This window comes from Festucalex cinctus, chromosome 1 (genome assembly GCF_051991245.1).
Source record: "Festucalex cinctus isolate MCC-2025b chromosome 1, RoL_Fcin_1.0, whole genome shotgun sequence".
Lineage (NCBI taxonomy): Eukaryota > Metazoa > Chordata > Actinopteri > Syngnathiformes > Syngnathidae > Festucalex > Festucalex cinctus.
Window position 1 is genome coordinate 62,027,506 of NC_135411.1, and position 21,921 is coordinate 62,049,426.

At 40.7% G+C, this 21,921-nt stretch overlaps 2 protein-coding genes and 1 long non-coding RNA gene across 7 annotated transcripts in view; 2 read left to right on the forward strand and 1 right to left on the reverse strand.

The window, feature by feature from the left end:
* Positions 1-459: 459 nt before the first annotated feature.
* Positions 460-10,524, forward strand: LOC144003640 (mucolipin-1-like). 3 transcript variants are annotated; one of them, XM_077500119.1, is made up of 13 exons: positions 460-680; positions 1,937-2,169; positions 2,609-2,770; positions 2,915-3,071; positions 4,295-4,376; positions 4,463-4,559; positions 4,821-4,920; positions 5,003-5,109; positions 7,339-7,488; positions 7,574-7,909; positions 8,588-8,794; positions 8,879-9,009; positions 9,201-10,524. In XM_077500119.1, coding segments are annotated over exons 1-13 (1,800 nt in total). In that variant the 5' UTR covers positions 460-643; the 3' UTR covers positions 9,202-10,524. The 3 variants fall into 3 exon arrangements, with proteins under 3 accessions (XP_077356245.1, XP_077356254.1, XP_077356237.1); XM_077500128.1 differs by lacking the exon at positions 9,201-10,524 and having other exon boundaries at positions 7,574-7,675; positions 7,787-7,909; positions 8,879-9,013; XM_077500111.1 differs by lacking the exon at positions 9,201-10,524 and having other exon boundaries at positions 8,879-9,013.
* On the reverse strand, positions 4,035-20,464 carry LOC144003665 (uncharacterized). 2 transcript variants are annotated; one of them, XR_013279036.1, is made up of 5 exons: positions 19,912-20,464; positions 19,505-19,836; positions 11,693-11,807; positions 4,996-5,100; positions 4,035-4,928 (listed from the first exon to the last, which is right to left on the reverse strand). It is a non-coding gene; the product is annotated as an uncharacterized LOC144003665 (long non-coding RNA). The 2 variants fall into 2 exon arrangements; XR_013279035.1 differs by having other exon boundaries at positions 19,505-20,464.
* Positions 14,421-21,921, forward strand: part of prr36b (proline rich 36b) — a 51,274-nt gene continuing 43,773 nt past the window's right edge. The window contains exon 1 of one of the 2 annotated variants that reach the window (XM_077500041.1): positions 14,421-14,750. The gene's annotated coding sequence lies outside the window, so the exon portion shown is untranslated. Of the gene's footprint in view, positions 14,751-20,815; positions 21,116-21,921 lie in introns of those variants that run through there. The other variant, XM_077500050.1, reaches the window with a different exon arrangement.

The following is a 21,921-nucleotide window of genomic DNA, read 5'->3' on the forward strand; positions in this document are numbered from 1 at the left end:
TATGGTATTATGAAATTCAACCACTGTGCACCATTCTACTTTTGTCAGCAATGTTTCCCAACCTTTATTGAGCCAAAGCACATATTTTACATGAGAAAAATCGAACCGCACATCACCAAATAAATATTTCTGCAATAAATAAATATAATTTCAGCGATAGTGGAACAGCATTGAGTTGTTCTTTACTTTAGAAACTGACAGATTTAATTGTGTTTTTATAAGTTTAAATACTGTTAAGCATGGTAAAATTAGAGTACTACGTTTTAAAAGTGGTAACTACTTAATAAGACATTCTGAATATTGTCATTGTTTGGAGGTTTCCATAACAAACTGGATTCAAAAAAGAACACTGCACGCTGATAAATATGTTCCACTGTGTGTGCATGAGTCAATGTTATTGTTTACATCACGCCATTGGCGGTACTGTTGGCAGCAATCACATGACCAAGTCACGTGGCATCCAGGAAGCCAAGCTAGTTTCCCTACCTCTTGTCCGTGCACTGCGACGCGGAGCCGCATGATGTATTTATTTTGTATCAATGAGACAAGAAAAATAGAAATTAAGAAGATGATCACCGTTCCGGCGAAGTTATTGAGGTAATAGCCAGCCTTTTGTCTCCCGTGTGACCGTCCAAACATCCTCATGGCATCACCGAGGTGCGCTCAGGAGCTTTCCACAGGTCTGTTCAAAACAACCTCCTCTCATTCTGCTCTCGTTCAAAAAGTGATATCTGTGCTTTATGGACTGAGAACAGCTATTTATTGAGCAAGTAATTATTTGAATGGGTGTATCCATTCATTTCTTGCATTTTATTCGGCACTGGATGGATGAGGTGCAGTCGGATCAAGAATCGAGCTGTTTCTCTTGCAAAAAAAAATATTATAGCCCAGAGCGTATGAAAGTATACGTGTGTCTTTTTGACCATTTGAGGTGACCAAGATGATTTTATGACCACAAAAATAAAGAGTGTGTGTTTTGGGAGTGCACCCAATTAAAAAAAGGCTTATACTGGATTAGTGCATTTATAATGTTACGTGTTCATTATTTCACCTCACCAGGAAGCAGGAACAAACCAGAGCATTGACAGAAACAATCTGAACCAACAACTTCAGGGGGGGTGGGGGGGCGGGGGGGTGACTGAGTATAAACAGTAATAACCGATAATTACAGCACAATACTGGCACATGAACAATGTGAATCCATGCAATTGCTATGTAAATTTGAAGATTACATTTCATGGTAAAATAATTAAATAGAAAATACAAATTGAATGGTCTGAGGCAGCTGTGCATGTATGAGTTGCATTGTGTATAGTTGTGTTTGCCTCAGAGTCAGCTACTGTGCTCCTCCGGGAAAAAATGGAATGCAGCCAGTTATTAGTCTTATTGATTTCATCTGATAGCATTATCGGAAGTTTTAAAAGTCCCTTTTGAGCTGATGATGTCACCAGGCCTTTGTGAGTTTATGTTTCCCAACCTTTATTGACTCATTTTAGATTATGGTAAATACACCATATATAGCACTTTTTCTTAAAATCACTTGGATAGGCTCAAATTCACACTGCTGCTATGCCCACTTGGAGCACTGTCTTGCCCAAGGATACTTGGACAGCAGACAATCAGAGCCGGGATTCAAACAGCTTACCAACTGAGCCAAAGTCATTAGACAAATCACACAACATGCCACCAAACAAAAGTGGCACAAAAATATGAATACTGAAAAAAAAAAGATCTCATCTACATTTACTCACAGCTTTATTTTACTCATTGTAAAATCTGGGCCTGTTTAATTGAACGTGACCTATGACTTTCTTTCTGCTATCTAATGGCAGAACATTTAATTGCCTGCCACAATTGTGTCAGACATAGGCAGGTAAACAAAATTATTAGGTATGTTGGTGGTCAGAATGAGTCGTTTCTTTTTCTTGTGTCGCAGAGAAAGACCGGCTGCTCTCTTCCGTGGGTCTCGGCTATGGATCTCAAGACCTTCTTGGAGATGGATCAGTGAGCTCTGATCTCCACCAGCGACAGGAGGAAGAGGAGGAAGAGGCCCTCAGGAGGAAGCTAAAATATTTCTTCATGAGCCCATGTGACAAGTATCATGCCAAGGGACGTAAACCATTCAAGTTAGGCCTGCAGCTTCTCAAAATCATCATTGTTACAGTGCAGGTAAAGCAAACCTTTGCGAAAAACAACCATCTTTGACTGTTGCTCAAAATACTCCATTCAAACCACAGTTTGTTCCAACCACATTCCAAGAAGAAGCATGTTAGCCAGTTAAATGCAAACGCTAAATATAGTCCACAGAGTGGCAGCCACCACCCAAGTGTGGTTCGTCATCCATTTTGCAGAGCGTAATTTGCAGTCAGCTAACAAGGTGTTGTCTGTGTTTCTCCAAATGGCTGACGTGGCTCCTAATACACCTGCCTGAATGTTATATGCCAGCATAAAATATTCTAAACAAACCAGCCACAGCACATATAAATTAATTAGATTAGGACATTATGCACACGGAGTATCTGTCCATATTCACCACTGTACTGTTTAAGTTCCATCCTTTTGTTGAGTATTTGACTGCTCTCCATGTTCTCCCTCACCTGCCTCTCAGTTGGTGCTGTTTGGGCTGAGCAACCAGATGGTTGTGACATTTAAAGAGGAAAACACGGCGGCATTCAAACATCTTTTCCTGAAGGATTACCAGGACGACACTCCTCAGGCTGTTCACACGAAGAAAGAACTGCACAGCTGCATCAACTTCGCCATTGAGCAGGTAGCATATGAAATTCGTCACTGAACAATTTGGCTTACGACATGTAACTGCCAACAAAATGATTATTTGTACAATAGAGACTCATGTCAACTGACAATGTTTAGGTGGTCCCTGATGTGCCAATTCTCATTTGCCTCTGCCTAGTATCTAGCTCTGCCTCAGATCTCACTGGGACAGTATGCCTATGTGCAAGGTGTTGGCGTCAATGGAAGTGCACTGTCACTTTGTCAGAGGTACTACAGGAGGGGCACCATCGTCCCTGTCAATGACACTTTTGACATCGATCCTCATGTTGTCACTGGTAGGTTGGCCTTCATCATTCTTATTTTAAGTGTGTACCAAGAGATAGAGAGCTGTTTTGTTTTGGTACACATAGCACAGACAAGATTGAGGCCCTTCCAATAAAGAAAAATGAGTCCTTTTGACCAATGAGATAAAACAGGAACTCTTCAGCATGAATTTAAAGGCAGGGTCTTCCGTTTTCACTCAGGAAAATGCACTACATAAATACAGAATGTATACGCCTGAACTCCTTCTTATTCTACACCTTTGGGCTTCTGTTAATGTGTGGTGGTGATTTTTTCCCTCTAAGGCCTGTATTTTGCTATTTTGTGTTTGTTTTGTCAACAGCGGGACGTTTCTGTGGGCAGACAGTTGTTTACCCATCCAGCCAATCACAGAGCGGGGGGTGGCGGGGGGCGTGTCACTCACTGTAGGCAGACGGGGCCGGGCCAATGCATGACGTCACTCCTGCGGCAACTTGACAACCCGCACAGATTATTTTTTTTTCACTCACTCACTCACTCACTCACTCACTCACTCACTCACTCACTCACTCACTCACTCACACAAGCTTACAAACATGATGTAAGCTTGTCATGCAGCCGACAAATTGGCCCGGCCCCGTCTTCCTACAGTGAGTGACACGCCCCATCGCTCTGCGATTGGCTGGAGGGGTAAACAACTGTCTGTCCATAGAAACGTCCCGCTGTTGACAAAACAAACACAAAATAGCAAAATAGAGGCTGGGGGGTGGGGGTTTAGGAAAAAAAAAAATCACCACCACACATTAACAGAAGCCCAGAGGTGTCGATTGAGAAGGAGTTCATGGCTATACATCCTGTATTTATATAGTGGATTTTCCTGAGTGAAAACAGAAGACCCTGCATTTAAGCTCTGTTTACAGGAATAAAGATAAATACTGTACAATGAAAAAAATATTGTACCCACTGCGACATATAGAGCTGACTTACAAGCCATCACTCAGTCGTTTTTTTTTTTTTGTTGTGTGTGTTTTGAGTCAACATTTGAGTACACTGTAAATATTTGTACACCCTTCTGCTCAACTGGCAGACAAAATAATTATTATTGCATGATTAATCCTGTGAATTGCTATGGAGGAAGTGGAAAAGTGTAGGTTATGCTTCATGTGATGTATAAATAGAGCTTTATCTGTGTGGTTTTAGTATTTCCACGTGATATTATGTAGTTCCTCTAAAACTACTTTCTGCTTCCTTTTTACAGACTGCATCGGACTCAATCCACCGACCTTTGCTTCTGCTCCTACAAACAGTGACTACAAAAACTTCACTCTCAATTTTTACAAGTCAGATTCTAACTTCTATATCTGATTTTCATCAATCAACAGTTAACACTGTTTCATATCTCTACAATGTATTTATTTATCTCCAGGCTGATCAATGTAACGGTTGATTTCCAGCTGAAGGCTATCAACATTCAGACTATTATAAACAATGAGATACCAAACTGCTACACCTTTGCTATCACGGTACGCTATTCATCTTCTTTCTAACCAAATACTATTTTTTTTTCTCAAATTGATAAATACAGTAGTGTATGTTTTACACAGAATTAATGTTTTTTTTAATAAAAAAAAACAAAAAACGGTACATTTACATATACAGTGTCATAAAGAAATCCCTGGTAGCATACATTTTAGTTGTCAAAGTTCATGTATTTCTGTTTGTGTCTGTGCACATGGACAACTTTTTGTTTTGTCTCTATTGAGTGTTGTTGTATGTGCAACTAGATCCTCATGGATAACAGAGCTCACAGTGGCAAAATTAAGATCAGTTTACAGAACCAGGCCTCCATAAAGGAATGTAAGGATCCCAACGTTTCTGGACATGGTGAGTACCTGCAAGCAGATTGCACCAAAGAATCATAACTTATTCATCTTCATCCACTATTATTTTCCTCATCACCTGTCAGCGGAGAACTACGCCCGAGAGTTCTTTGACGTGTTGGTTGCCCTCGTTTGTCTGCTTTCCCTGCTGCTGTGTGGACGCTCCATCCTCAGAGGTGTCCTTCTGCAACATGTAAGAAACTGAAACACAAATCTTACTGTCTCTCAGTACTTTGTTTCATTATATTTTGAGGACACTTTAAGGTACAGTGTGTAGTATTTAGCGCCATCTAGTGGTGAACTAATAATTCACACGAAATGTCAATAATTTGCAAAAACAAAACATGTTCTATCATATCAACGTACATAATTGTAGGTCTAGTAATTGCTAATTATATTACATAAGTCACGCCGAGCCTTTGGGAGGCTGACATGTTTTGCTGCCATCTTTCTACGGATACCCAAAGCAGAAGAACTTAGCGAATGTAGTTAACCTCTGCTGGTGCTTGCAGCTAGTGTCAGACCCAATGACCAGCTGGGGCCTGCAGGTGGCTGTCACTGAGTCCCGTCAGTCGGGCCCCCACTACTCAACTCCCTCTGCTTTGCTCTCGCTAGCTTTAGCTAGCTTCTCCCGCTCGCCGCTCCAGATAGTTATTGCTCGCATCTCGCTAGCTGCTCCAGCGTCGCTTCGGTTGCTCCTGCTCGCTGGGTTGCTCGCTAGCTCACTCAACTCCAAGTAATAATTGGTAGTAATTGGTGGTAGTCTTGTGAAGTGGTCACTCTGAGGCACTGTAGTTCGAGTGCTTCAAAATTGTTTTATTCTATTAGTTCACCACTAGATGGCACTAAATTCAACACACAAGTTGAGTTTTTAATTGCTTGTATGCAAAAAGTGGTGTCTCTAAAGTAAGGTTATTTTAGTTTACTAAAATCAACGAAAAAAATACAATTAAAAAACAATTTCGTTAACGAAATAAAATATAAATGAAAATACTTTTTAAAAAACTAAAACTAACTGAAACTACATAGAATTATAGCAAAAATGTCCTTCGTTTTAGTCTTTGAAAAATTCATTTAATGTATGAGCATATGGGGATGATTTTTAAATGTGATTTTAAGTAGATTTATTTTGATATTAACTGGAATAAGGACCTCTGAATGTGTGTCTCACAGAGTGATTTGATATAGCAGCAGCCAATAGAAAAGCACCTTCGGATGACATCACTCCCATGGTGTTTTTTAAATATTGCGCACAAGTACTGGTAATACACATAAAAAAAAAAAACTAAAACTAATACTGAATCTAATTTAAACTAAGCATTCATTAAATAACTAAAACTAATAAATATGAACAGAAGCACACTGAAATCGAATTAAAACTAACTAATTTTAAAAAACATGAAGCAGTATTAGCACACCGGGTCCTCCATCCATTTTGCAGGAGCTATTTTTAAAAACAGGTATGCGGGCGACTCAAGTGGTCTTTTGGATGTTGTTGACACCTGGCTGGTGTAATTAACCATGTTTTTGTGTGACAGCTGCCTCACATGTTTTGACACATGACCTCCATTGGTCTTACATTGACGTCCTAATCAAGAAATATTATTGTGCTCTACTGTTACTGTTGTTTTTTTGTAAAGCAATATATTTGAAATTCGTGGATAACAACAATTAGTTTGGTTATTTGGCAAAAATGATAATGGATTGAACTTTTGCATCAAAGCCCCAAAGTGCTGTTTTGGTTGTGGCCAATGGATGGCAGTGTTACACACCTGTATAGGCTTGAAACATTAGCCATTATCCTCCATTAAATGTATTAAACAATTTAGTCTCAACAATATTTCTCTATAAGTGGCCCGAAGAGGCTTTAAGGGAAGTCATTAAAAACAATTAAATTCATAGTGAATTCAGTATTTGCTGTATTATTAAACAGAAGAAATGTATTGATACCCAAAACAATAGAAGACTGTGTAAGACAACACCAGTAGTGTTGGGTTCCCTTGTGAAGTAACACCTTCTCACAACAGTCAGACAGGTCAAGGACATATTGTCAGAGTCTTCTGTCAAAATTCAAGACAACTTGTTGAATGTAAATGAAGACAGAACGATGCATTACAGACTTCTCGTTTTCTCAATTTACTGTGCATTTTGTATTTAAGGTGTCAAACTCATTTAATTCATTATTTCTTTTCATGTATTTTATCTTACAATTCCTGGGACAAATGAGGGTTCATTGTGTTTTTATGGTGTTTGTTCAGTAATGTTTTAGAACTAACAAATGTCTGAGATATATATAAAGCCACTGTATCAGCCCATCACATGAAAATGTTTGAGGTTGTAACTTGACCAAAATGTTGAAAAGGTCAGTTCTTTTGCAAGCCACTGTATACGTAAATAAAATGGGGGGGAAAAATCTTTTTAGGAATACGCACAGTTTTTCCAGACCAGACTTGGCCGTGGTGTAAGCTGGGGAGACAGAATGGAGTTCATCAATGGCTGGTATATTCTGCTCATTGTTAGCGACATGTTCACCATCATCGGCAGCTTCATCAAGATTGGAATTGAATCCAAAGTAAGACAGTCGACCTATGTTATTGAGACTCTGACTTGCTTTTAGTTGTCTTGATTAGTAAATTCATGTCTCCTTTTTGATGCAGAATTTATCATCGTATGATTCGTGCGCAATCCTGCTGGGAACATCCACACTGCTGGTGTGGGTGGGAGTCATTCGCTACCTCAGCTTCTTTCAGAAATACAACGTAAGACACGTTCACACACAAAACATGCACAACTTCACTCATTCGCTTTTGTTGCAGCTCTCGGAAAAAATAATAATTTTACATTTTCCTACCTATCTATTTTTCACCCAGATCTTGATTGTGACACTCAGAGCTGCCTTCCCTAATGTCATCCGCTTCTGTTGCTGTGCGGCTGCCATATATTTGGGATACTGCTTCTGCGGATGGATTGTCCTGGGGCCGTATCATACCAAGGTAGGAGTACACAAACAACAAGCTATGAGACATTTTGGTGTGAATGTGAATATGAATGGTTGTTTGTCTTTATGCTCTGTGATTGTCTGGCAACCATTCCAAGGTTTACCCAACCTCTCGCTCAATGTCTGCTGGGATAGGCTCCAGTTACCCGTGACCCTAATGAGGACAAGCATTATAGAAAATTCATGGATGGAGGCATATTATGTTACCGACCTTTCGGCTTGCAGGTGTTAAGCTTCACACAGAAACTGCACTTAGCATGATTGTCCTGTTGTTTTGTTTTTGTTGGTTTCAGTTTCTTTTTGTTGAAATGTTTTAGTTGTTATGACTGGCAGTACACTAAGCTAAGCAACTGCCTTAAAAAAAAATAATAATTTTCTGAATTTTTTTGCCAATTCAGAAGACATTTTATGGTAATTTTCTAATGTTTTTTTTTTTTTTATGTTTGTTGTTTTATATTTTGTTGTTTATATGTTGTCCTATGTATCAAGCTGTCTGTTTCGATGACATGAAGTGACCCTGCTGGCTGGCTGCTTGTTTCAATTTGTCTGACCAGTTTAATTTCCTAATCTGTGTCGCTCACACTGTCTGCAATAACCACCACCGCAGAAGCCCTTTAACTGATGAGATTGCATGTGTTTCTTCCTTTTTATTAACTTCCCTCCACATGAGCAGTTTCGCTCCCTACCCATGGTATCAGAGTGCCTCTTTTCCCTGATCAACGGCGATGACATGTTTGTGACGTTCGCTGAAATGGAGCAGACCGGCACGCTGGTGTGGATCTTCAGCCAGGTCTACCTTTATACCTTCATCTCCCTCTTCATCTATATGGTGCTGTCACTCTTCATCGCACTCATCACCGGAGCTTACGACACCATTATGGTACGCTCAGGCCAATTTGCAAATAATACGAGGTAAATGTGACGTTTGTAGCTTAAAGAGGATTTGATTTGTTGTGTTGGCCAGGCCCAAACACAGGAGCAGGTACGCGCCACCGATCTTCACGCGTTCATCGCTGAGTGCACGGACACACCTAGCTCTGGCAAATTCCGCGGTCCAGAGGGCTCGTCGTGCTCCTTTCTCTGCTGCTGTGATTGGTGAGGAGGGGGAGGGGCAAACCGGCCATTTCATATGAATGTGTCTTTAGACAAATACACCGTCACATTCTTGGTGATCACTTCCCTTTCAGTTTTGATGTTGATGTTGAAACTACAGGACAATTTTTCATAAAATCAAACCATATTTTCATCACATTGCCACCTGACTTGAGCTGCACTCCTTTTTGCAGATTCCCAGCAGGGAGGATGATGATGATGCCTGTGCAGAGAACTGACTGACCTTGAACCATTCCGTCTCCCTGTGTGTTGAAATTTTGCATTCCTAATCATGCTGTTCCAGTAGCACTTTCTGCACAGACTCGAGACAAATTTGTTCTGTGTAAATAATTCATTGTTTTCACATGAAGGTGGTTATGCCAGTAAGCACAGCTATTGCTTAGACTGTAAAGTAACGTCACTGTTTACTTTCTTTACTCCCATGTTACAGTAGTTGTTGTGCCTCTTAATGGTGTTAGTGTGTTCTTAATGTTCCTAGCAGTCGACGAGACCTCAAAAGACCAACCATTGACTTGTACTGTACATAGTGTACTGTATATATGCATGACTTGCCTTCTGCTACATTTGCAGTCAAGACTATTTCTTCTTACTCTCTTCCACTCTTCCCCCCTTTTTTCTTGTCCTCTCTTGGCTGAAAATTTTTGATGGCTGCATGTGTAAAGACGAGCCCTCCCGCCAACCAGTTATTCATCAATATGTATGAACTGTAAATAGGCTGCACACCAATGCAGTGAGCGATGAAGCATTTCTTACTGTTTGCTTTTAAAGTGTTGCATGCAGGTGGGGATTTTCCTGCAGGAAAGTAGCAGTGTGGTTTGGTTTTTTAAAATTATTATTATTTCAAAGGACATTTTGCCAAAGCCTGACACCTAAGGGCAGGTTTATGTTTTATTTTCCTGTGTCAGAATCCAGCCATGTCTGTAGGCTGACATTGAAGTCATTGGAGAAAGGATAATTGCTCATTTATTTTATCTGATGTAGGGGCATATGTAGAAACCGACATATTCGTAAGCCGTTTTAAAAGGAACAATTGTTGAGAAGATGGCTTAATGAAATGCTAATGTCATTCCAGTTTTCTGTGTGAAGGGCATTGTTCAATGGATAAAATTGGTCTCCACTTAAAAGGTAAAAGGGAATTTAATTATTCTACTCTCACTTGATTCCTTTTAGAACCACAGCACATTTATGTACACTCATTTGCACTTTAGGATAACTGATTTACAGCATAACTTGCCTCACATTAGAACTAAAGAGCGCACTGGGTTGTATAGGATTGTTCACATTTGGTAATGCATGTGTTCTGACACCTCTGGGAAGGTTATTTAATGGTGCTTGAATTTACTGATAAAATATGTTGTCAGGTGTGCCTAGTTTGTAAGACAGAAGGCCTTTGTAAAGCTAGTTACTTGTGGTATATTGAATATTCTTTGTAAAGATGTTGGCTCACACACATTGGGAAATTAAACTAACAACACTGAAAATGTGTTGAAAAAATAATCCAGTCTTATGTTGTCAATTTCTTGTTTGTATGTGTGTTATACAGCAGACTTGCCAGACCAGTTGTTTAAAAAAAATTTTTAAATGTCTTAGGATCACTTTTGCAATGATGTCGGTATCAGATGTCATGGAAATTGATTCTTAGACTCTATATATGTTCAAATGTCTCATGGAAGAATATTGAATTAGTCAGTGGGAACAATGATGTGCAAAACAGTTCACCAGTTTATTTTAACCTGTTGGTGATGCTTTGTAAATTGATTAATTATTGGAGGGGATTACTTGTTGATCTCTTGGTACTGCTGATGTCTAAAATAATTATCTAAAGAAATAATCTCTAGATTACAACAAAAAATATCACATTTCATCGTATGGTGGCAAAGGTTTATTTAGTCAACTGCGCTGTTTACACAGGGTATCATGTTTAGGTACTGTAATTACAGCCACCTTGAACCACTCTTTTTACAGGGGTGGGGCAGCATACTTCTCATAATGGATGGAGAACCTGGCAAGTATTTGTGCCATGCTGCTTGTTAATGCTTCATGTTTGAAAAGGGGAGGAGCGACAACATAGCATTTTAAATGAACTCAAATTTGGTCTATATTTACCTATACTTTGTAAAGTACACTGTATCTTATTACATTGATCTTGGTTTCCAAACTACAAGCTCAGGAATATTTTTGCTTGGACTATACAGCCGCCCGCCATAATTGGCATAATTGGTAACGGGTCCTTTGAGGTGGGCTGTGCCACCACTAGAGGGAGAAAGCTGGCGCTGTCTGGAGCAAGCAGCCAGTCGATCATGAGGCATGTACAAATGTAGAAACTAAAGGAATGAGACATTAAAAAGAGGTTCTTGCTGTTGTAAAAGATAAATGCTCGTGTTATGTGTCTATATACACAAACATACCAATTGCTCTTCATCTACTGTGACGTTTATATGCCGTTATCATAAACGACCCAGAGGTTGTGCTGCAGCCAAAGAAAAATGCACATTACCGAAGATGCAAATCAGCACAGGATGAAAATGAAAGAGCTTATGCTACAGGCGAGATGTGCACACTCATTCCTGAGAGTGCAGCCGGCTGGCACGGCTGTCCACTGTCCTTAGTACATGCATGCATTATTTACTCAAGGATGCTACCGGGCAAAAGATGAAGCACTTACAATCAGATAGACAGGAACTGGCCAACCTGCTCTGGACAGCATCAATGTCCCTTAGAGGAAACCTTCAGATGGGCAGGGCCGCTGTTGACTCTCTTTCCCACCATGTTAACTGCTACTATGGCAACCAACATAGAAAAAAGAGGCCATACATTAACATGATGCACTGTACTTTTGATGCACGCAGCAGAAGAATGCTTAGTGCTAGTCTACTCTATTTAAAGTCCCTGTATTATACACATGCAAATTAAAAAAAGATAAAATAGAACATTGCATCAATCTCTATGCCTCTACAAAGACATCAATTCTCAAAAATGTCAAGACTGAGCATGATTATCGTTGTTGTGTTAATGTGGTTGTGGTTTGATATACCATTATGTATTGGACAGGTTACAGGTTAGTGTATTCACATATACAATATGTTATGCATTCGTCTTCACATATTGCCCATCATAATGTCGGAAGGTTTTTCTGCGCTGGCACAGTTTGCTCTTTGGGGAGTTGCTGTTGTGAGCTACAGCTGCAGCTGGCATATGCTAATCTGCCCATTTTCTAGCACACAGACCATTTGGAACATAATAATAATAATGATAATGGCATCTAACGTGCCGAATGAGAAGGCACGCTCGAAAAGAGCTTAATTTGGGAGTAGCTTGAGAAAACGACGTCAGTGTCTGATGTGAAGGGCGTGTCTAATGACTCGTGAGCTGGGGTTTTTTTTGTGTGTGTATGTGGTTTGGTCGACTGGCCTTGGAGATGACGCCTTTTTACTTTTTTTTCTGTAAGACTGAATGTGGTCAAGCAATATGAGAATACTCCTAAAAGACATCTATTTTTGTGAGTTTACCAAATAGCCTCTTTTTGTGTTGTTGCTCAGCAGCTGGACAGTACACGTTGAGGTCAAAACAATGAGATAACACGGAAGCTATGCAGTGGGGTACACAGCCCGGCCTTTTCCTGTCTCTATTGCCACATGCAACTTCTTGTGAGGAAAAAAAAAAAAACACCTTCCTCTCTTTGTTAGGCTTCTTAGGGCCATGCCAATAAGTCCATCAGCATCAAGCCAACGTGCGTTTCAGAGCCTCCCGGAATCCCCACCCTCTTCGCAGTTTCCTTTGCTTCCGTATAAACACACCTTCCTGTGTACTGTATGATCAGCTGTTTACAAAAATCTATATGATTTAATTTTAATGTTCGTCAGTTAAAAGCTAGTCAAGCGTTGTTAAACAGTAGACAATGCCGAGCAATATAAAGGAAAAGCTTTTTAATTGCTATGATGCACCGGCCTTGAGGATGATTACAGGAGTCGACTGAGGAACTGAAAGAAAATAGTGCGGGGAAATCTGTAAGCGATAATGAGAGAGCCCAAGAAAGTGTCAGACATTAGATGCATGACTTCAGCGTTGAAGGTCTGGAAAAGATTGTTCTGTTGTGCTTGCTCTCTAATAAGGGAACGTTGTTTTGAAATTCAAGCAAACAAAGTCACCCGCCGTCACGATGCAGTTGGTTTGAATTTGGAGGTTCCTAACCCTGTATGGACTGACAGTTAAGTCAAACGTCCCCACTTCTTTCACTTCTACATTCTGGACACAAAAGCAAGGCCGCCCATCCAGAATAGAGTGGGACACAAAAGCCTGGCTCATCCAGACTGGTTAGGCGGCTGCTGGGAGCTGAGCAACAAGCCCAGCAGACAGGCAGACAGGCGGCATGCCCACCCGGCCTATGATGAAAAGCCTCATTCTGATGAGGAGCGCGGCACAGAAACAAAAGCGCGTAAGCTGTGAAACAATGCTCGTCAGTGTCCGATTGTACACAAGTTAACCTAAACACTGGCGCTCCTCTTGATTTCTTTTTGTCACCACAGTTTCCGCTCTGTTTGCTTTGGCTGAATGGGTCAACAGGTGCTCCATGTTTAGGGTAATGGATGCCAAAATACTTTCATGTTGTATGATCAGACAAAATTGTTGAAGATTTGGCTTGTTTTATGAGTCTCATTACTTATTATGGAAATAAGACAAGGAAGACTCGAAGTGCAGTACATGCCACAAACAGGTTTATAGACAGATTACAATCTTGCAATGTGAAAGGTGTGGGTGTTTGTGTATGGGGGTTTGCGTGTGTGGGTGTGTGCATGCATTCATCCATGAAGAAAAGAAGAAAAGGTTTTGGAGAGAAAGGGGGTCTTGGGGGCCTAGAGGGAGGGAACAGACAACTCGGAGAAACTCTGGCAAGAGATAGGGTGACTTGCAAGAGATGACATCATCTCCAATTTGAATAATCCCTCACACAGCCAGGTGATTGGCTGTGCTTGGAAAAAGCAGTGTCCCCCTGCTATTCGCTTTTCACTCCTTTCAATTTCGGCATGGCGCGCTGTCTGTTGAATGATGCCTTCAGGAAATGTTAGTAATTTCCTATTCTCTGTGGGTTATCATAACAATGTTGCTGTATTTGATATTTTATCAATTGTTTTTAATTTAAAATTAAACTCGTGACAGTTTGCTCGTTGACAGACACGTTCGTCAAATTGTTTCCTCAGAACATCACACATGCAACATAATATATCCACCATGCATTTAAATATAAGAAAACATTATTGTTTTCGTGGCCCTTTAATACTCGTGGTACAAAACAAATTACTGATTCAATTCCAAGAACAAGTCGCATCTTCGATAGCCGTTTGGTGTATCCTCAGTTTTCTGACAGCAAGTGAAGGCATCCTTAGCCTTCCCCTGTCCATCCGTCGCTTCAGCGGTCTGCGCGCGTGAGACGAGAGCGTGTGAGTGTGTGTGTGTTTAATGAAGCGTCACTCTGTCTTTTCTTCCTCCTAGCGAGCAAGCATCACTTGTGAAAAAACGACGCTTGAGACCGAGAAGTTTCTTATCCAGCGGCCCCGCTTGAAGTCTTCTTCTCAACTCGACGATTCTTCCGTTTTCCCGTCCGCGTCTCATCGTCACTTTCTCTTTCTTTTTGAATCCCCGGCGCGAGGACCCAGTCGGGGCGAACCGGCTAACACTGGGCGTAGCTGGGGAAGGATTTTGCTAGCTCACCGTCGCACTGACTGGTAAGCGCTAGATTGAGATTTGGCTAACATACTAGCGACGATTTGTTTATCGCTTGGCTAATTAACATCAATTTTAACCAAACGTCACTTTAACGCCCTTTCAGTTCTGGAACGGGCGTCTACTATCCCGCTACTCAACAGTTTGTCTGAATCATGACAATCTCATTATGAAAATGTCAGTATTGTTCTTGGTGAATATATATTTGTAGCATTGCCTATATGGTGTGACGGGCTATTATAAGAATGTATGGAAACCGGTTGATGGGGCGGTGGCAGGCAACGTGGTAGCTGGAAGAGCCCGCCACCACACCGGTGAAACTATGCTAAATGAGATATACAGTCTAGTTTAAAAAAAATAAAAAAAGATCATCCTTTTTTTTTTTTAGATGGAGTGTTTTCACATTCCACATGAAGATTTATCAGTGTTTTTCCATTAAGCCCCTCTTTCTCATCCCCCCCTTCCCCATGTCGCAGATGCCCATTGTTCTGGGAGTGCCTGGTGAGTGCTGAAAAATGTTCTCATATAAGGAGGAAAATGACAATCATATTGTTTGCGGCAGAATTAAAAATCAACTTTTTATATTCGGTCACTCAAGTGCAATTGAGACACGGTGGATAAATAATTCACCTAAAGAGGGACTTGTTTAAAGCTGAAATGTATCCAAGAAGGCTGTGCCTGAGACTCAGGCTGGCATGTTAACCCGGCTGATTAATGTCACCCCCAAAAGTGATCAGCTATTGTGCTTTAGGAGTTATGGCTGTCGGGGTTGAGAGCTGCTCCTTTACACACTCACTTGGTGAGTGAGCGCAACAAGGCACATTACACTCCCCCCCCCACAAGAACAATGGTGGAGGAGAGATGGCTGCCAGTTGCCACGGAATTATTTACCAAAAGCATTTCACAATGTACAAACATCAAAAACTATTGCTGACCATTCCATAATGCTGTCATTTACCCTCGTGAGGCTACAGAGACATTTTTGTGGCCACAGTGGGCGTGGATGTGTGTTGGGATGATATTGAGGTATTGGCATCATTCAAAGTAAAAGGCATCTTAGCTTGACTAATAAAAGCACTTTCAAGGTTCAGCCACAAAGGGCTTGGAGACACTCCATTACTCTTAAATGCGAGGTGGGCAAAGACATCAGCTTGTCCGCCCCCATGGTGCACAGATAAATGAGAGAGAGAGAGAGAGAGAATGGCTGACTCACAGTGTTGGTGGTGTGGCAGGGAAATGGAGGACAGAGAAGGCAAGGCACATAGACCGACCACAGCCTAATGCAATCATGCAAAATTGAATTTAGCAGCCATTAAAAGCCACACTTTATTTTTATTAGGTGATTTCAGTTGGTTTTGAAAATAAAAAGAGGCATTCAACAGCATGACAATGCTCATTGGATAAATGGGTAAAATGCTACAATCACAAATAAAAAGTCTTTATGTTTACAAGAATGAAGTCCTAATGTTACGAGAAAAGTCACAATGTTACTAGAATCAAGTTGCATTATGACATTCAGCCATTTTGGGTGGTGGCCTGAAATGATTGAGCCACTTTGTGCTGGCCCTGTCAGAAGTGGTACTGAACCCGAATCGTTACTGTTCAGTGATTATTTCATGTTTAGCGTCTTTGTATTGTACAAATGCATTCATGGCTATGACTGTGTGCTAACCTAGCATCACAAAAATCAAGGCATTACAGTTGCATAGATTAATGTTAATGCTGTTACAAAATTATTAAAATAATTATGTAGCACTACCACTGACAATACAACAATTCACAACATTCTAAATGCAGCAGTCCCCAAACCTTTTAGTACCACTGACCGTTTTCATGTGACGACATATTTTGATGGACTGCCATAGAAAATTAAAACAAATGATTAAAAAAAAAAAAAAAAAATCACTCACCATTAGCTACACTTTAACGACACCGGTAGGATGTCATCGTATTCTGTCAAGTGTTACGACAGTAACAGTTGAGTGCTAGATGCAATTGGCTAGCCAAAGCTTGCAGCATGAGGCTAACCTTGATTCATGACCATTTCTCCAGCCAACCGCACGACTTTTTTTTTTCTTGCGTCGTCATAACATCATGTTCCAGCCGAGTTGCTCCAGTGGTAAAAACAAAACAAAACAAAACACTTTTGGGTTAGATCATCTTTGGCAGCCATAACTGAGAAATTTGGTTAGAATTATTTACACTTTGTGTATACAAAACAACAATGTAACAAAGCCTTTAGTCCGCCGGCTTAATGGTAATGCTAATACAAAAGGGAAAATGCATAAATAATTCTTAGATCAACTGCTATTTGAACATAAACAGCAAAGATTTAGGCATTCAATATAACAGTATTCACAGTCATAATATTCTGTATCATCTGTGAGGAGCTGAGGTGTCTTTACTGTATAGATAACCATACATATTATATTTATCTGTCTTATTCTACCCCAAGGAGGGCAGGAGCACCATTGTCATTCATTTAATTCAAAGTGACTGTTTAATTGTAACTGTTAATTACATATCTTCATTAAACAGGTTAATTTAGTTCTCTTTATGTCATTATTTTATGTTTTTAAGTATAATAATACTGAGAGCTATGGGGTATATGCCACAGAAGAAGCGTGATGTGATTTTGCACATCAGTTTGGTTCCGGTCCGGGTTGCGAACGCGATACCGAGGGGCACAAAGTCGGAAGCACAAGTACTTTGACGCAGCCCACACGTCGCAAACCGAACCGGAACCAAATTGAGGTTGGAAGACTGACGATCTACTCCCTGAGCCACGCTCTGTTAAGTATATCTCTCATGTCAACTGCAGATGATTCCATGGGATATTCCTAAATCCGAGACCAAAAACAATGTATTTGGTCTGTTGGAGAAAAGCAAACAGTAGGAGGGACAATAGCTCAGGTGGTATTGTCTCCCAATCTGAAAGTTGTGAGTTCGTTCCTCAACGCTTGAGTAACTTTTTGCTCCAAATTTTTATTTTATTCTCTTCCTCGTGTACATCTTAGCCTACTCTAAAACTGAGTGTATTTGGTCCCTCTCTAAATAGAGTCAAATTTACACGACAAAATTTACTGTGTAGTTAAGACGTTATTGTTGTAATTCTATCGCTCCTCCGTTGTAGCTGGTGTATGTTTACCATCATTCATTCCCTTGTCACCAGCAGATGTAGGGTGTTGAGAAGAATTGTAACAGGGTTGGAAGAGTCTGTATGTAGCTGCCGCCCATTGGAAGGGAACCCCCCACCCCCTCAATGTCACTCAGATGGGTGCAGACCTCAGAGCGCGTTTCTTGGAAGGAGTAATATGGCGGCTTCAAGAGTCTTGGCCTATTGGCCATCCAATTATATATACAGATCAGTGATTGCAAGCCACAGAGACAAACACCCATTCAGACCATCAGTGAGTGAGAACTGAAACCACGCTGCCTGTACACAAGTCAGTCAGTGTACCACTTCACCCTCAGTGACTTGTAATTAAAAACACTATTAATTTTTCTGACTTGTCTTAGTATTTAATGCACCTTTTTATTTGCTTTGTCAAATTACTGATTTAAACACATTCTAAATGTGCACAAAAGGTCACATCATCTTACCTTTGTAAAATAACGCTTAATAATTTTTTCATAAACACTGAACCAAATACTGAATAATATATTCTTCATTAATAAACTATATAATTGTTTTGTTTTGTTTTGTTTTTAAATACTTTTGCATGATCTGTTCAATTGAAGATGTGGGCGATTTTAGCAGAGATGGCCAGCAGCTTATGGAGGTAATTAATTAAGGAAAAAAAATAAATAAATAAATGAATGCACATTTTTTTTAAAACGACACACCTTTATTTTAGCAATATAACAATATTGTCATTTTCATATGGAAGCTTGTGTCTTTGGGCCATTTCGAATTTAATGACCAATTTTGCTCCCAGCTGGCCTCTCAAGCCAACAAGGGAGATGATTGTTGCATTAATAGACTTGTTAGTCAGCTTGCCCTTAGCCTAAGGACTGGTGTTGGGTGAATGCGTGAGTCACAATGAAATCCCCCCACAGTGCTCTAAATCTCAGTTGTGACAAGGGCAAGCCTGTGCCTCTGGTCATCGGTCTTTTTTCATCCAGAACTCGTGGTCCCTGCGCTCAGCGTCATACAATGTTGTGTTGAGCTCTGTTTTAAGCCATGGTAACAACAATAACACTGGAGTTAGATTTAAGATGATTCAATCTGTGGAAATGTCTGATTATCCTAAACTGTCTTTGAATGTCTAAACAAGCTGTTGAAGGCAATGTATTAAATGTACAGTATACCCTGATGATAATTCAAAGATGAAAATAGGTATGTTGTCTTTGCAGTCTAACTTGGTTGCTGTTGTCACAGTTGTGAGGTCTGGCAGTTGGCACTTGGGCTTTATTCGCCAGCAGCTGTGATAATTTGCTGTGTTTGGACTTTCTGAATGCCTTTAGTGGGTGGATGATATGGCAAACAATCACATTTCTGTTCCAGTTGGGTGCTATAAATACATGATTAGAAACAATAATATTAATATGGCCACAAGAGTTGCAGGAAGTTTGTCAATAGATATGTTCGGCTGCCTGTGTCTCGCACATATTGCATTTACACTGGCATCGCTAAAAATTGGCTTTTTTTTTTTTTTTTTTTTTTACCTGTCTGCCTAGTGCCTATATGACAGCAGAATGTGAAACAACATAAAACATCCATATGGCCAATACTCATGCTGACAGAGTAACTTACTCTTTTTCCATCGGCATCTTTAGGAGCCATTCTTCTTAATATCTGCACTTCTCCACAATATTTGAAGATGAATTTACTTCGCCTTGATTTCAGATAAGAGGCTTGGTCCAAGAGTAGCTGGAGATTAATCATTACAAGTTAAACACCACACAATTGGTTCGTAGAGAGTTGTAGTTATTAGCTTTTTGTGTCTGGTCAACCATCCACATTGTTTGTCTTCCTGCAGAGGATCAGATTCCATCTGGAACGTGCCTTGTTCCATTTCAAACAGGTCATAATCCTCTTATGGACACAGTTGTTCCACTTATACTTGACCAGCCTGGGTCCACGTCCTGTGCAAAATCCAGAGTGCTGCTGAAGCCTCTTGGGTGCATTTCTGCCACCCCGTCCAGACGCTTCGGTCTTACCTCTTCCGTTGTGTGTGTATCTGTTCTATCTTGTGTCAGCGATCCAAGCCACCAGCTGGTCCCGGGCTCGGCTGATCTCATTTACCCCCAGAGAGGAGCCTGTTTGTGGGCAGACAGCCCATTATGGAGATGATCCAGTAGCTCTTCAGGTTACAAATTAGCCTTCGTTTGCCTGTTGCTGCATCCTCTCTATGCATTGCATAGACTTAAAAAGAGTCCCTACCCTCTTTCTTATCTCCAAGGGGAAAGGTTAAAAGCATCAGAGGAACACCTGGCCACTAATGCACTCCCTCGGATCTGCTAGCCAGACTCCCCGCGTTGTCTCGTGGGATCAATATCCACACAGTTAATCTCTGAACTGTCCCTGAAAGTCTCTGTCGGCGGTGGGCACCAGCCAGGCTGTATCAGGGCCAACATGACTGCAGCCTTGTTTGTGGCTGGTTAGTGGGCACGGTCTCGACCCGTTTTGTTTAGCGGCTGACTGAGCCCAAACCTCTTCATCGCCACACTGTTGTGTAATTTTTGGGCCACCCTGAGTTCACAACTATCTGTAGTGTCCCTTATGTCTGTCATGTCACGATCGTTACTCTACCCTTTTTGCCCTTGTAGATTTCACTGCACTGTTAGACTCTTAGGGCAGCTGTACAAGATCAGCATCTCTTTGTCCAGGGTTAACAAGTTCTGTCAAGTGTTAATATGCCCATTCGCAGAGGGGATCTCTTTATTATCTGGTTTATCTGTTTGACGTCAAATTGGCCGATAATTGCCGATAAGTATCAGCCACCAATATTATCGTGCATCCTTAGTACAGTATATGTTATATAATCTGGGTAGCCACTGAATTAAATCTCACCTTATTTAAAGCATCAAGGGCATTTAAAAATCTTGGAGTGAAAGTCCAGTGAGTCCTGCGGATTAGTAGCAGCCCTTCTAATCACTTGTACAGTATCTGTGAACCAGGTGCCTGTCACGCAACCTGCTGCTCTCTTTCATACATGTTGTGAAGTAAACAAGGAGACACAAAACAACTTGTTGGTCTTTACAGTGGTTTTTGAGCACATTGAATGTCTCAGCTTGACCTCAGACTGTTAAACTACTGGAAACTGATTGATGCTGATAACTCTTTTGTGCACAACTGAGGAGTAACAGTTTTCGGGGCGGAGACTGATAAGCTTGTTTCTTCTGACCCTGCAGTCTGTACAAGGTAGGTTTGTGTAACCAGTGATGCCATTTTTATCTTACCTATTTATGTGTATTTTGATTTTGGATGTAGAATTTAGATATAAATTGTGATGCAATGTAATGTAATGAAAACCCAAAAAAACATCCTGTCCTCAAGCTCCCTGCTCGCTCAGCCCTCCTACTGACTATTCAGAGCAGCTTGCTTTGTTTGGTATTTGTGTGAGGGACAGAGGCGGTTTCCTGACCTCAAGCCGGGGGTGTTTGGAGAATGTTTATCCTCTGATAAGTGTTCCGTTGGTGCAGGCAGCTCAGTATCTTTAATGTTCTACTTTTCCTTATTTATTTATTTATTTTTGCTATGATACTGCAACTGCTATTCCCCTTAAAACCTGAGAAATTAAAGATTTTTGTCATCTTTGTTTTTGGGAGATTGTCATAAAATTCATTAAGCATAATATGGTTTGTATAAAATACAAGTCATGGGTTTAATTTTGTGAAAATGGGATATTTAGTTGACTGAGACTGCTGTGTGGCATTTGAATGGGTAATCGCTGGCCCCATGCCAGGATGTGGCGTCTTGATTCTGACATTCACCCCTTCTCTGCAAGGGGCTGAATCTTTTTCTTTTCTCTTTTTGTTACACTCCGCCCAAAGACGAATGACTTTCCTTGTAAAATGGGTTGCATACAACAGAACCCGTACCCCACCCCAACACACACACTCACACTCAACAAAATGTTGTATCATTTGAGGCCACTTGAATCAGGCTATTGGCCCGTTTGTGTTTTTGCTCTAAGCAAGTGAAGAATAAATTATTCATACATTGTG

Excerpts from the sequence above, each read along its gene's own strand:
- LOC144003640 (XM_077500111.1), top strand. The coding sequence starts at position 644 with ATGGCATCACCGAGGTGCGCTCAGGAGCTTTCCACAG. Across the intron at positions 4,921-5,002 it reads TCCCAACGTTTCTGGACATG|CGGAGAACTACGCCCGAGAG; the intron begins GTGAGTACCTGC and ends ATCACCTGTCAG. Across the intron at positions 5,110-7,338 it reads GAGGTGTCCTTCTGCAACAT|GAATACGCACAGTTTTTCCA; the intron begins GTAAGAAACTGA and ends AAATCTTTTTAG.